Here is a 14052-nt window from a genome sequence, read left to right on the forward strand (position 1 = left end):
AGAAAATGGTAATAGGAACATACATATTGATAATTACCTTAAATGTGAATGGATTAAATGCTCCAACCAAAAGACACAGGCTTGCTGAATGGATACAAAAACAAGACCTGTGTATATGCTGTCTACAAGAGACCCACTTCAGATCTAGGGACACATACAGACTGAAAGTGAGGGGATGGAGAAAGATATTCCATTCAAATGGAAATCAAAAGAAAGCTGGAGTAGCAATACTCATATCAGATAAAATAGACTTTAAAATAAAGAATGTTACAAGAGACAGGGAAGGACACTCCATAATGATCAAGGGGTCAATCCAAGAAGAAGACATAACAATTATAAATATATATGCACCCAACGTAGGAGCGCCTCAATACATAAGGCAAATGCTAAGAGCTATAACAGAGGAAATCGACAGCAACACAGTAATAGTGGAGGACTTTATCACCTCACTTACAACAATGGACAGATCATACAGACATAAAATTAATAAGGAAACAAAAGCTTTAAATGACACAATAGACCAGATAGATTTAATTGATATTTATAGGACATTCCATCCAAAAACAGCAGATTACACTTTCTTCTCAAGTGCGCATGGAACATTCTCCAGGATAGATCACATCTTGGGTCACAAATCAAGCCTCAGTAAATTTAAGAAAATTGAAATCATATCAAGCATCTTTTCTGATCACAGCGCTATGAGATTAGAAATAAATTACAGGGAAAAATACGTAAAAAACACAAACACATGGAGGCTAAACAATACGTTACTAAATAACCAAGAGATCACTGAAGAAATCAAAAAATACCTAAAGACAAATGACAATGAAAACACGGCAATCCAAAACCTATGGGATGCAGCAAAAGCAGTTCTAAGAGGGAATTTTATAGCTATACAAGCCTACCTCAAGAAACAAGAAAAATCTCAAATAAACAATCTAACCTTACACCTTAAAGAACTAGTGAAAGAACTACAAACAAATCCCAAAGTTAGTACAAGGGAAGAAATATAAAGATCAGAGCAGAAATAAATGAAATAGAAACAAAGAAAACAATAGCAAAGATCAATAAAACTAAAAGCTGGTTCTTTGAGAAGATAAACAAAATTGATAAACCTTTAGCCAGACTCATCAAGAAAAAGAGGGAGAGGACTCAAATCAATAAAATTAGGAATGAAAAAGGGGAAGTTACAACGGACACCGCAGAAATACAAAGCATCCTAAGAAACTACTACAGGCAACTCTATGCCAGTAAAATGGACAACCTAGAAGAAATGGACAAATTCTTAGAAAGGTGTAATCTTCCAAGAGTGAACCAGGAAGAAATAGAAACTATGAACAGACCAATCACAAGTAATGAAATTGAAACTGTGATTAAAAATCTTCCAACAAACAAAAGTCCAGGACCAGATGGCTTCACAGGTGAATTCTATCAAACATTTAGAGAACAGCTAACACCCATCCTTCTCAAACTCTTCCAAAAAATTGCAGAGGAAGGAACTCTCCCAAACTCATTCTATGAGGCCACCATCACCCTGATACCAAAACCAGACAAAGATACTACAAAAAAAAGAAAATTACAGACCAATATCACTGATGAATATAGATGCAAAAATCCTCAACAAAATACTAGCAAACAGAATCCAACAACACATTAAAAGGATCATATACCACAATCAAATGGGATTATCCCAGGGATGCAAGGGTTCTTCAATATACACAAATCAATCAATGTGATACACCATATTAACAGATTGAAGAATTAAAACCATATGATCATCTCAACAGATGCAGAAAAAGCTTTTGACAAAATTCAACACCCATTTATGATAAAAACTCTCCAGGAAGTGGGCATAGAGGGAACCTACCTCAACATAATCAAGGCCATATACAACAAACCCACAGCAAACATCATTCTCAATGGTGAAAAACTGAAAGCATTTCCTCTAAGATCAGGAACAAGACAAGGATGTCCACTCTCACCGCTATTATTCAACATAGTTTTGGAAGTCCTAGCCACGGCAATCAGAGAAGAAAAAGAAATAAAAGGAATACAAATTGGAAAAGAAGAAGTCAAACTGTCACTGTTTGCAGATGACATGATGCTATACATAGAGAATACTAAAGATGCTGTCAGAAAACTACTAGAGCTAATCAATGAATTTGGTAAAGTCGCAGGATACAAAATTAATGCACAGAAATCTCTTGCATTCCTATACACTAATGATGAAAGATCAGAAAGAGAAATTAAGGAAACAATCCCATTCACCATTGCAACAAAAAAATAAAATACCTAGGAATAAACCTACCTAAGGAGGTAAAAGACCTGTACTCAGGAAACTATAAGACACTGATGAAAGAAATCAAAGATGACACAAACAGATGGACAGATACACCATGTTCTTGGATTGGAAGAATCAATATCATGAAAATGACTATACTACCCAAAGCAATCTACAGATTCAATGCAATCCCTATCAAATTACCAATGGCAGTTTTTACAGAACTAGAACAAATCATCTTAAAATTTGTATGGAGACACAAAAGACCCCAAATAGCCAAAACAGTCTTGAGGGAAAAAAGCGGAGCTGGAGGAATCAGACTCCCTGACTTCAGACTATACTACAAAGCTACAGTAATCAAGACAATATGGTACTGGCATGAAAACAGAAATATAGATCAATGGAACAGGATAGAAAGCCGAGAGATAAACCCACGCACCTATGGTCACCTAATCTATGACAAAGGAGGCAAGGATATACAATGGAGAAAAGACAGTCTCTTCAATAAGTAGTGCTGGGAAAACTGGACAGCTACATGTAAAAGAATGAAATTAGAATACTCCCTGACACCATACACAGAAATAAACTCCAAATGGATTAAAGACCTAATTTAAGACCAGACACTATGAAACTCTTAGAGGGAAACAGAGGCAGAACACTCTTTGACATAAATCACAGCAAGATCTTTTTTGACCCACCTCCTAGAGTAATGGAAATAAAAACAAAAATAAACAAATGGGAACTATTGAAACTTAAAAGCTTTGCACAGCAAAGGAAACTATAAACAAGACAAAAAGACAACCCTCAGAATGGGAGAAAATATTTGCAAACGAATCAACAGACAAAGGATTAATCTCCAAAATATATAACAGCTCATGCAGCTCAATAGTAAAAAAACAAACAACCCAATCAAAAAATGGGCAGAAGACCTAAATAGACTTTTCTCCAAAGAAGACATACAGATGGCCAAGAGGCACATGAAATGCTGCTCAACATCACTAATTATTAGAGAAATGCAAATCAAAACTACAATGAGGTATCACCTCACACCAGTTAGAATGGGCTTCATCAGAAAATCTACAAACAACAAATGCTGGAGAGGGTGTGGAGAAAAGGGAACCCTCTTGCACTGTTGGTGGGAATGTAAATTGATACAGCCACTTTGGAGAACAGTATGGAGGTTCCTTAAAAAACTAAAAATAGAACTACCATATGACTCAGCAGTCCCACTACAGGGCATATACCCAGAGAAAAACATAATTCAAAAAGATACATGCACCCCAATGTTCATTGCAGCACTAGTTACAATAGCCAGATCATGGAAGCAACCTAAATGCCCATCAACTGACAAATGGATAAAGAAGATGTGGTACATATATACAATCGAATATTACTCAGCCATAAAACGGAATGAAATTGGGTCACTTGTAGAGACGTGGGTGGACCTAGAGACTGTCATACAGAGTGAAGTAAGTCAGAAAGAGAAAAACCAATATTGTATATTAATGCATATATGTGAAATCTAGAAACATGGTACAGATGAACCGGTTTGCAAGGCAGAAATAGAGACACAGATATAGAGAACAAACATATGGACACCAAGGGGGGAAAGCAGGCAGTTGGGGAGTGGGGGGATGAATTGGGAGATTGGGATTGACATATATACACTAATATGTTTAAAATAGATAACTAATAAGAAACTGCTGTATAAAGTAAACTTCAAAAAATACTATACATGAAAAAAAAGAAAGAAAGAAATTCTGCTTGCAGCACGCTGTATTGGAATCAGAGCAAATATCAAGGTAGAGTGCATAGAGTCCACTTCCACTCCCAGTGCCAAAGTCACGTGTACAATAGCTTTACAGATGCTTTGCCTCCCAAGATAGCTCATTCCATTGTGGAGCTGTCATCTGCCTGCTTGTAACCATACCCATTACTTCTAAAACTATACAGAATTTTTTTTCTGTTTTAACTATTTGAAGGGGACACCTTTTATGGCTGGCGTCTTTCATTCAGCATAATGTTTTCAAGAATCATCCATGTAGTAGCATGTATCAGTACTTCATTCCTTTTTTTTATGGCTAAAAAATTTTTTATTGTACAGATATACCACATTTTGTTTATCCACTAATCAACTGATGGACGTCTGGGTTGTGTCTACTTTTGGTTATTATGAATAATGCTACTGTTAACATTCGTGTACAAGTTTTTGTGTGGACGTATGCTTTCATTTCTCTTGGTATGTACCTAGGAGTGTAGTTGCTGGGTCATATGGTACATCAGCCAAGGCAGGCCAACAGGCTGGAAATTCAGACAAGAGTTAAAGTTGCAGTCTGGAGTCCAAAATCTGTAGAACAGGTTGGCAGGCTGGAAGCTCACTCAGGATTTCTGTTGCAATCTTGAGGCAGAATCTCTTCTCCAGAAAACCTTAAATTTTACTCCTGTGGCCTTCAACTGATTGGATGAGGTCCACCCACGTTATTGAGGATAATCTCCTTTTACCTAAAGTCAGCTGATTATAAATGTTAATCGCATCTATGAAATATTTTGACAGTGACAAACTTCACAGTGACAAACACTAGACTAGTGTTTGACTAGACAGTTGGTCACCATAGCCTAGCCAAGTTGACTTATAAAATTAACCGTCTGGTAACTCTACATTTAACCTTTGGGGAATTGCCAGGCTGTTTTCCAAAGCAGCTGTACTATTTACATTCCCACCAGCAATTTGTGAAGATTCTGAGTTCTCCATATCCTCACCAACACTTGTCGTTATCTGGCTTATTATAGCCTTCCTAGTGTGAAGTGGTATCTCATCTTGGGGATTTGCGCTTTTTTTTTTAAATTTAATATTATGTTTCTAAGATTCATCTGTGTTGTCACACGTAGCTGGTCATTCATTTTCACCATGATATAATATCCTCTTGTGTTAATGTACTACAATTTGATTCATTTTTCTGTTGATGGATATTAGGGTTGTTTCCAATTTCTTTTGCTTTTATAAATAGAATATTCTTGTACACATGTGCAAGAGTTTCTCTAGAGAATATGTATATATGTATATATCTAGGGGTGGAGTTGCTGGTCTGTAGGGTACACAATACTCAAGTTTATAAAATAACGCCTGCATGTTTTCCCACCATCAGCAAGATTTCTGTCAAGCACATTTCTCCACCATCTGGAATTATCAGACCCTCTTTTGCCAGTTTCATGGGTTTCTTGATTTGCATTTCCCTGATTATGAATGAAGCTAAGCCTATTTTCTTGTGTTTTTAACCTTATAATTGTTCTTTTTTTGACATGTTTGTCTTCATGCCTTTTGCCCATTTAAAAAAAATTAGGTCATTTGTCTTATTGATGTGTGCAGATTCTTTATATATTCTGCATATTCATCTCCTATCACTTATATATGTTACAGACATCTGGCTTGTTTTTTCCTTTATGGTATCTTTTGATGAACAAAATTATTGATTTTAATGTAATTTATCACTAGGAATTCCCTGGCAGTCCAGTGGTTAGGACTCTTTGCTTTCATTGCCGAGGGCCTGGGTTCAGTCCCTGGTTGGGGAGCTAATATCCCACAAGCCACACAGCGTGGCCAAGAAAAAGAAAAAGATTGCCAAAAAAAGAAAATTTTACATATATATACACATATATATAATGTAATTTATCATTAATGCCATAGTTTATACTTATTGTCTCTTTAAAAAAACATATTTAGATATTTGGTCATCTCATTCTTGTGGCCAAGAATGTTTATTATAATTATTTCCCGTTCCTCAAGAAATTAGCTTATCAAAATGATCCTCTATAGCAGGGGTCCCCAACCCCTGGGCTGCGGACCGATACTGGTCCACGGCCTGTTAGGAACCGGGCCGCACAGCAGAAGGTGAGCAGCGGGCAAGTGAGCAAAACTTCATCTGCCGCTCCCCATCGCTCCCCATCGCTCACATTACCGCCTGAACCATTGCTCATGTTACTGCCTGAACCAATCCACCCCCCACATCCCATGGAAAAACTGTCTTCCATGAAACCAGTCCTGGTGCCAAAAAGGATGGGGACCACTGCTCTACAGGGATTATTCCTTTGTATGTAATACTTTTTTTTTTTAACTTTAAACATGTCAGAGAATGGAAAATATTGGGAAAAAAATCTCAAGGTGGTTCATACTTAAGGTCTATGTCTTATAGACAGGATACACACTTATATTTGGTTGGTGAAATATTCTAAAACTCTTCTAGATGGCAGAGGAGAGTGAATACATAAAAATTGTGGTCTGCCAACAACATATTCCTTCAGTAACAAAGCTTATGTTAATGAGAGAACAGAACACACAATTAAGAGACTCTACTCTGTTTTAAGCAATGAGACACAGAGACAAATGAAAAAATGTGTCTTTTTTTTAACCTTGATTTAGGAAGAGGACCACCAAGCCCGGGTAGAAGAGGCAATCACCCGCATGCTTGTGTGTGCCCTGAAAACTGCAGAGAATCCACATGATACCAGAGCTTGGTTAAACCCAACTGAGGTAGGTCCCTTCTGGTTTTCATCATGGCAGTTAGTATCCTGTGATAAACCAATCGCGGCTGGAAAATTTGTTTTCCAATTTATGTAAGTGCATATAACCATTTTAAAGAGTTTTTCTTTTTCCTTAGGTTGAGGAAACATCCCATGAAGTCAATTGTCACTACTTAAATGGAGCCGTTTCTGCTTTTTTTGATCATTATGGAACATCTAAGGTAGTAGAAACCCAAGCACTGAGCACAAACGGAGAGTACGTGATAAAGGAAGAATTAAATGTGCACAACCACGTGGAGGTAGAACAAACTAGTAGCCACAGCTTAACCTTGGGAACAGTAAAGCAGGAGGCAGCAAGTCCCTTTGGTCCTGATCTGGTTCCTGTGATACCAGGTTCCCAAGAACCACCCTCAGAAAGAGGAGGCATGTTTGAAAGTGATGGTGAAGACTTTGTTGACAAAAATGGAAAACACTTTGGAAAATTGCATTATACCAAGAGACAACGAATGATGAGTGAAAGTGAGAATGCAGTAGTGGAACATATTGCTTCAAATAGTACTGTGGCCCCTTCCCAGACATTCATTTCTACAGATGACTTGCTGGATTGCTTGGTAAATCCACAGGTAACCAGGATAGTGGCACAACTTTTGATTCAAGGAAGAAGTTTGCAACTCTAATAGAAAATGACTTTTTCAATAATATTTTAAGAATATTTTTAAAATAATATAGTTTTAAAATAAAAGATGAAATGGCAAAAGGTCAATTTGCATATGCTTATAAATGTCCTGTTCTCACCTAATTAACATTTTAGTCTCTTGCCACCTTCTTGCATACACATTGCTCTTTGGACAACCTGGCTCTTTGTTATTGGTAGGCCTCTTTCTTCAGTGCCTTTGCCTTTCCTTACCTATCTCATCCGCCTATCTCAAATGTAAGCCCCTAGTGTTCTCATCAAGAAATAGTCTCTCCATCATCAGGGGTCACCTGCTGCTTGTTTTTGTAAATAAGGTTGTATTGGAACACAGCCATGCCATTCATTTACATATTGTCTGGTGGCTTTAGGGTTACGGTGGCAGAGTTGAGTAGTGACAGAGGCAGTATGGCTCGCAAAGCTGAAAATATTTTAAAAGTTTGCTAACTCCTGATCTAATGCATCCATTGGGTGAATTCTAGCTTTTTGGGGGGGAGGGGTGCGGTTGTTAATTTCAGTAGCTATCATGGACTCTTTGTCATAAGATGGTGTGGGAAGATTTATGATTGTTTTAAGTTCTTGATCTCTTAATTCAAATGCAGGTTGAAGTCTAGCCTTGATCTGAAGTGATCACATTTCTCGCATCTGTGGAATTCTCACTGGGTAACCCCTGTAATCCAGAGCAGAATACCAATCAGGAGAATACCAATAAGAGGCCTCCTTGTGGAAGGAACTGGGACATCTAGGAACACCAGCCCTGGAATAAAAAGGACCAAATGCTGCTGACTTCTGAAACTAACGAAAAGCTTGGCTTAGTGAACTTGATCCCACTCTCATTACATTTGCAATATGTGGGGATAATTATTAACATTACCATCTAAGTAAGAATTTAAAAATTATAAAAGCATATTGAACTCAGTAACCATTCAAAACAGAAAAGACAAAGTCACCTTTTAAGAAGAATTGACTACTGGCCCCATCCTTCTCAGGTCAAACTGACGGTATCAGTAAATCCCAAGAGAGTACGTACTTTCTGGGAGAAAGGAGGAAGGGAGGTGAACATGCCCAGGAAAAGAAGGGTCTGAAAAAAGACCCTTCTGTAGCACTTACCACCATCTGACCACTGTATATTTGCCTATTTATTTGGTTACTGTCTGTCTCCCCCAACGAGAATGTCACTGCATGAGGGTTTGGACTTTGATTATTGTATATTTGCAGAGTCTTGATCAGTGCCCAGCACATGGTAGGTGCTCCTTAAATATTTGAGTGGATTTTTTAAAAAGGAGACCTTGGGGCTTCCCTGGTGGCGCAGTGGTTGAGACTCTGCCTGCCAATGCAGGGGACACGGGTTCGAGCCCTGGTCTGGGAAGATCCCACATGCCGCGGAGCAGCTAGGCCCGTGAGCCACAACTACTGAGCCTGCACGTCTGCAGCTTGTGCTCCGCAACAAGAGAGTCCGCGACAGTGAGAGGCACGTGCACCGCGATGAAGAGTGGGCCCCGCTCGCCACAACTAGAGAAAGCCCTCACACAGAAACGAAGACCCAACACAGCCATAAATAAATAAATTAATTTAAAAAAAAAAAAAAAAAAAAAGGAGACCTTGTTGGGCGATACTCCTTCAGAAACACTGGGGCAGAGGATGTTGTGGCTAAGGGTGAGATGTCTGTTACCTGTAGTAGGTATATCCCTATCGCAGAAATAGACATTTGTCTTCAGCTATATATTTTTTTTACACCTGCCCTCACTGAGAGCTCCCCCATACCCTCCTTCACACAGAATTCCCTCACCCCCTCCCTCCCCCAGGGTTCCCTCACACCCTCCCTCCCAGATATTTTATTATATTTGCTACTACTTGGACCAGTGTTTTTCAAGTTGTAGATTGTGACCCATTAGCAAGTCATAAGATCAATTTAGTGGGTGAGACAAGCATTTTTTTTTTTAGTGGAGCAGAATATGTAATTTCAGTGAATTCAATAGTAAATATAAGTATTATTTTGTGAAACTGTCCAGGAAAAATTTTTTTCAGCGTAAATATACCTCATAAAACTTTTCAGTTATATCTGTGTGTGTACTGGGCCTGATATAAAATGTATTTCTTAGTGTATGTTGGGGTCAGAAAGGTTTGAAAGCTGTTCTGAAGGCAAAGTATTGATTTCAGTTAGAGGTAATAGTTTCTGGCATGCAGAGACCTGTGTAGAGAGTTAAGACATTGATATGAATGCATTCGAAATGTAAATGGGTGTTGGGAGATAATTTCCTCATTTTATAGAGATAGAGATTATGACACAGCAAGAGATCCTGGCTGTCTGCAACCGGGGAGTGTGGGAAGGAGAAAAGACAGTCAAAGGGGGAGATGATCAGCCACCAAGTAGGGTCCCATTTCATCCTGCATTTCTCAGATGAGCAGGCCCGAATGAGTGAACTCAATTATTAAATAAATATTAATACTTTGACCCTCCAGAGGTTAGAGGGATTGAAGTGTTACACCTAAAGTTACAGTATCCACGTATAAGCAGGGTGATCTATCCGGTAGGCAAAGTAGCTAGGGCCCCTGAGCTTTTAGGGTCTACAGAAATGTTTTAGTTTCTTTAAAAATAAAAAAAAGAATATAATCTAGTTTCGATTACATTCATGTTTATACCAATGCCGTAGCGAAGTATCATGTTTAATACTTTTCATGGAGTAAGGGGCCTACAAAGGCAAAATTGCCTGGGGCCCATGAAAGTCCTAAGCAGCTCTGGGTATCAGGGATATCAGAATCATTTGAGGGGCTTGCTGAAGATGCAGATGTCTGGGCACCACTCTAGAGCTATAGAATTTGCCTCCTTTGGGATGGGCCAGAATTTGCAGTCTCAGCAAGCACCTGAGGTGCTTCAAATAGCAAAAAAGTTTAAGAATCTCTGGCCCTGGAGTAGACCACCAAGACCTAACACAGGCTCAAAGTGGGCTTGTTTTAGCAGGGGCTACTTGTTGGGGTCAATCTGCCCTTCAGATTTACTGAACTAAAGCTGTACTGTGCCCTTCGTGTAATTTTCAGCTGAATGCTATTGATAACTGTGAGGACCCCTTGATGCTGTCATGTTTAGTTGTGATCTTTTATCAGCAGTTGCCTGCGTTTATCATCAAGCTCTCCTGTATTTGCCCTAAAGGATAAAGATGTTTGTTTAACCACCAAATAACATTTTCCAAGCACTTTATTCAAAAAGGAGGAAATATTTACTTTAAAAAATTTTTATTGAAGTATAGTTGATGTACAATATTATGTGTTGCATGTGTACACTACAGTGATTCACAATTTTTAAAGGTTATACTCCATTTATAGTTATTGTAAAATATTGGCCATGTTCCCTGTGTTGTATGACATATTTCCTTAGATTGAGGGTAACTATAACATTTACGGACTGAATCATCATACTTGGTGTAATACACCCTGATATTCAGCCTTGCCTAAGTTAACCAAACCACTGGAGAACAAGAACAAATTAGAGAGCGGGTCTCTCCTTTTTTATTTCTTACATTCATTGTCAAGCCCAAGTTCAGATGCCAGTGGCTGGGAAGCTACTCCTAAGCAATAAGAAGTCTTTGCCAATCCACTTAAAAAACAGCAACAGCAAGAAAAATTTCAAGACGTCTGTGTTTAATGAAGCAGCAACTGTGGCCCCCTCAACCTCCTTTACTTGAAGTGCAGGCATTGTTCCCTGGGGCCAAGAAAGAGTGCCTTTGTCCTCCTGGTGACCCCTAGCATCCAAGTTCACCATCTGTCCTGGCTGCCCATGGGCATAGCTCTGGCCTCTTGGCCTACAGAGCTTCGAATGAAGAGACTCTACCATGAAAACCAAAGCCAGAAGGGACAAGGCCAAGGAAATATGAGGATAATTCACAGATTGTCTGAGATATTCCTGAATCAGTAACATTAATCTAGAAGCCATGTTCTACAGTGGGAAGAGCAAGGGGCTTGATGACACAGAGACCCAGATTCAGTTGCTGGCTCTGAGGCCTGTTACCCAGGTGACTTAAGGCAAGGAAGCTTCTTGTGTTCTGAGGCATCAGTTTCCTCAGCTTTAAAATGGGGATGTAATTCTTACCTCACAAGACTGTTTGGGGGAAGAAAATAAATACTGTTATGTGAAAGCACCTGTTATATAGTACCTGGTTAATCTAGGCACTCAATAAACAGTGTTAGAATCTGAAATTCACCTGAGGAAGTTAAAAAAGAAACTTTCCATTACTATCCTATAGCTACTGAGTTAGCAAATTAGTAATATGACTGCTTAATTCCTTTGGTTTATTTATGCACAAGGCTTTAAAATCATCAAAAGCTAGGCTGCCAAGGAAAATGTGCTATTTAATACCCTTAGATTCATTTAATCTTAACATAGTAGAAGGGGTTCATACTGAAAATACAGCAGGCATTATCCCTTTCTTCCACTGGGCAGAACTAAGACCATGAATAAAAGTTATAAAAAGGCAGATTTGGGTTCAACATTAGAAAGGACCGATTGGAAACAGGGCTGCTGCACTGCCCAGCTCCATGGGATACAGCTCACCTAGTCCCCAAGCTAGACCACAGCCCCCTGGACTGTGCAGGACATGGCTGCACTGCAGTCCCAGAGCCCTGACCGGAGCTGTCCCACATGTCCGTAGGCTGCTTTGTGAAAAAGCTCCCTGCCATGGAATCTCATCGATTTGAGGCAAAGTGACAATAAGTCACGGGTGTTGATGAGATGGTTCCCACTTTGGTTAGGAGTCTGACAGGGCTTCTTCATTCTTAATTGGTTTATGAAACACTTATGGAGCATCTATTGTACATCAGGCACAGACCTCAGCCCAGGGATAAAGAAGATTAGACACCATCCCTGCACCCAGGGAAGACAGCAGCCCCACCCACTTAGTAATACCGTGCTCCCCACAGCAGTATGGAGTCCTGACACGATACCAGCTGTCTCTCAGTGGCAGCTGAAATTGCATCACTGTGTCCTCTGCCTTTAAGATTAATGTTATTCTTATATGTGGAATCTAGAAAAATGGTACAGATGAACCTATTTGCAGGGCAGGAATAGAGATAAAGACGTAAAGAACGGACATGTGGACGTGGAGGGGGAAGTGGGGGTGGGATGAACTGGGAGATTGGGATTGACATGTATACATTACCAGCGTAAAACAGATGGCTAGTGGGAACCTGCTGTATAGCACAGGGAGATCAGCTCAGTGCTCTGTGGTGACCTAGATGGGTGGGATGGCGGTGGGGGGGGAGATCCAAGAGGGAGGAGGATATATGTATACACATAACTGATTCACTTGGTTGTACAGCAGAAACGAACACAACATTGTAAAGCAACTATACCCCAATTTAAAAAAACAGATTAACGTTATACTCTCCCCTCTGGAAATAAACACCTGTACGTCTACAGATTTGATATCCATGGTTGAGGATGCACAGTTGTAACTCTAAGTTATCCAATTAAATTCTCGAATTTATTGCTCTCAAGATAGGTTCATTCCAGTTTTGAAAGAGAGGCTAGAGAAAGTCTGATTTCAGTGACAAGGGTCCTCTGATCTTAGAAAAAGCTGTTAAGAGAAAAAAAAACTACAGCTTGCTTTACAGTTAGCTATGTATAGATGAATAATATCTTCTGCAAAAGATACCAAAATGTTAACATCTAAAAGTAATGAGGTACTCTGGGTAAGCCTGGTAGTCATAAAATACCACAAATAAATTTGGATTTTGCACACAATCTGTGACAGTGTCATACGAGTCAGTAGGATTTTGGGGGTCCTTTAGAGGAGGCACAATTAATGACTTGTTTCCAACTGTGTACGATCCAGTGAGTACTCGCACATAATACATACGTTTCTTCCCATTTACGTCCGGTCTAGAGTATGTATCACTGGCAGAATAATGGGCACTGACAGCAAAATAGGTTCCCTTTCCAAATGCCGTAGCTGTGAAGAGAAAAACAAAACATCTTTAAGGATTTCAATTTAGTCTATAATTTGACATGTTGACCCAATATGTCAAATAATGTTAAAATAATGTTCAGTTCTCTCTTAAGCTTCTTTTAAATTTTTGTGTGTGGTTTTTTTTTTTTTTTTTTTGGTTACGTTGGGTCTTCGTTGCTGCATGCAGGCTTTCTCTAGTTGCAGCGAGCGGGGGCTACTCTTCGTTGCGGTGCGCGGCCTTCTCATTGCCGTGGCTTCTCTTGTTGCGGAGCACGGGCTCTTGGCACACAGGCTTCAGTAGTTGTGGCTCGTGGGCTCTAGAGCGCAGGCTCAGTAGTTGTGGTGCACGGGCTTAGTTGCTCCGCAGCATGTGGGATCTTCCTGGACCAGGGCTCGAACCCGTGTCCCCTGCATTGGCAGGCGGATTCTTAACCACTGCGCCACCAGGGAAGTCCCTAGTTTTTTATTCTTAAAAATCATTCTCCCACCCTGGAGGGCCAGTCAGTCCCTTCGGGATGAAATATAGTGAGTCTAACCTAAAACTTTGGCTGTAACATGGCCCCCAACAATGAGAGAACACAACACCATCCATACTGTCCCCAGCCAGCTTGGGTTCTCAT

The 14052-nt window shown here is 39.6% G+C and overlaps 2 protein-coding genes across 9 annotated transcripts in view; one reads left to right on the plus strand and one right to left on the minus strand.

Annotated features, from left to right (window-relative positions):
- Positions 1-7562, plus strand: part of HSPBAP1 (HSPB1 associated protein 1) — a 54082-nt gene extending 46520 nt beyond the window's left edge. For all 7 annotated transcript variants that reach the window (XM_082459495.1, XM_082459493.1, XM_082459494.1 and 4 more), the window contains 2 exons: positions 6699-6809; positions 6937-7562. In XM_082459495.1, the coding sequence (XP_082315621.1) occupies positions 6699-6809; positions 6937-7476 (651 nt within the window). In that variant the 3' untranslated portion in view covers positions 7477-7562. The remainder of the gene's footprint in view (positions 1-6698; positions 6810-6936) is intronic.
- PARP14 (poly(ADP-ribose) polymerase family member 14) overlaps positions 1-14052 on the minus strand; it is a 63532-nt gene that overhangs the window by 5571 nt on the left and 43909 nt on the right. Inside the window, exon 17 of one of the 2 annotated variants that reach the window (XM_082459478.1) lies at positions 13343-13435. In XM_082459478.1, coding sequence (XP_082315604.1) covers positions 13343-13435 — 93 coding nt within the window. Of the gene's footprint in view, positions 1-10707; positions 13436-14052 lie in introns of those variants that run through there. The other variant, XM_082459477.1, reaches the window with a different exon arrangement.

This window comes from Balaenoptera physalus, assembly GCF_965194825.1.
Source record: "Balaenoptera physalus genome assembly, chromosome: 4".
Lineage (NCBI taxonomy): Eukaryota > Metazoa > Chordata > Mammalia > Artiodactyla > Balaenopteridae > Balaenoptera > Balaenoptera physalus.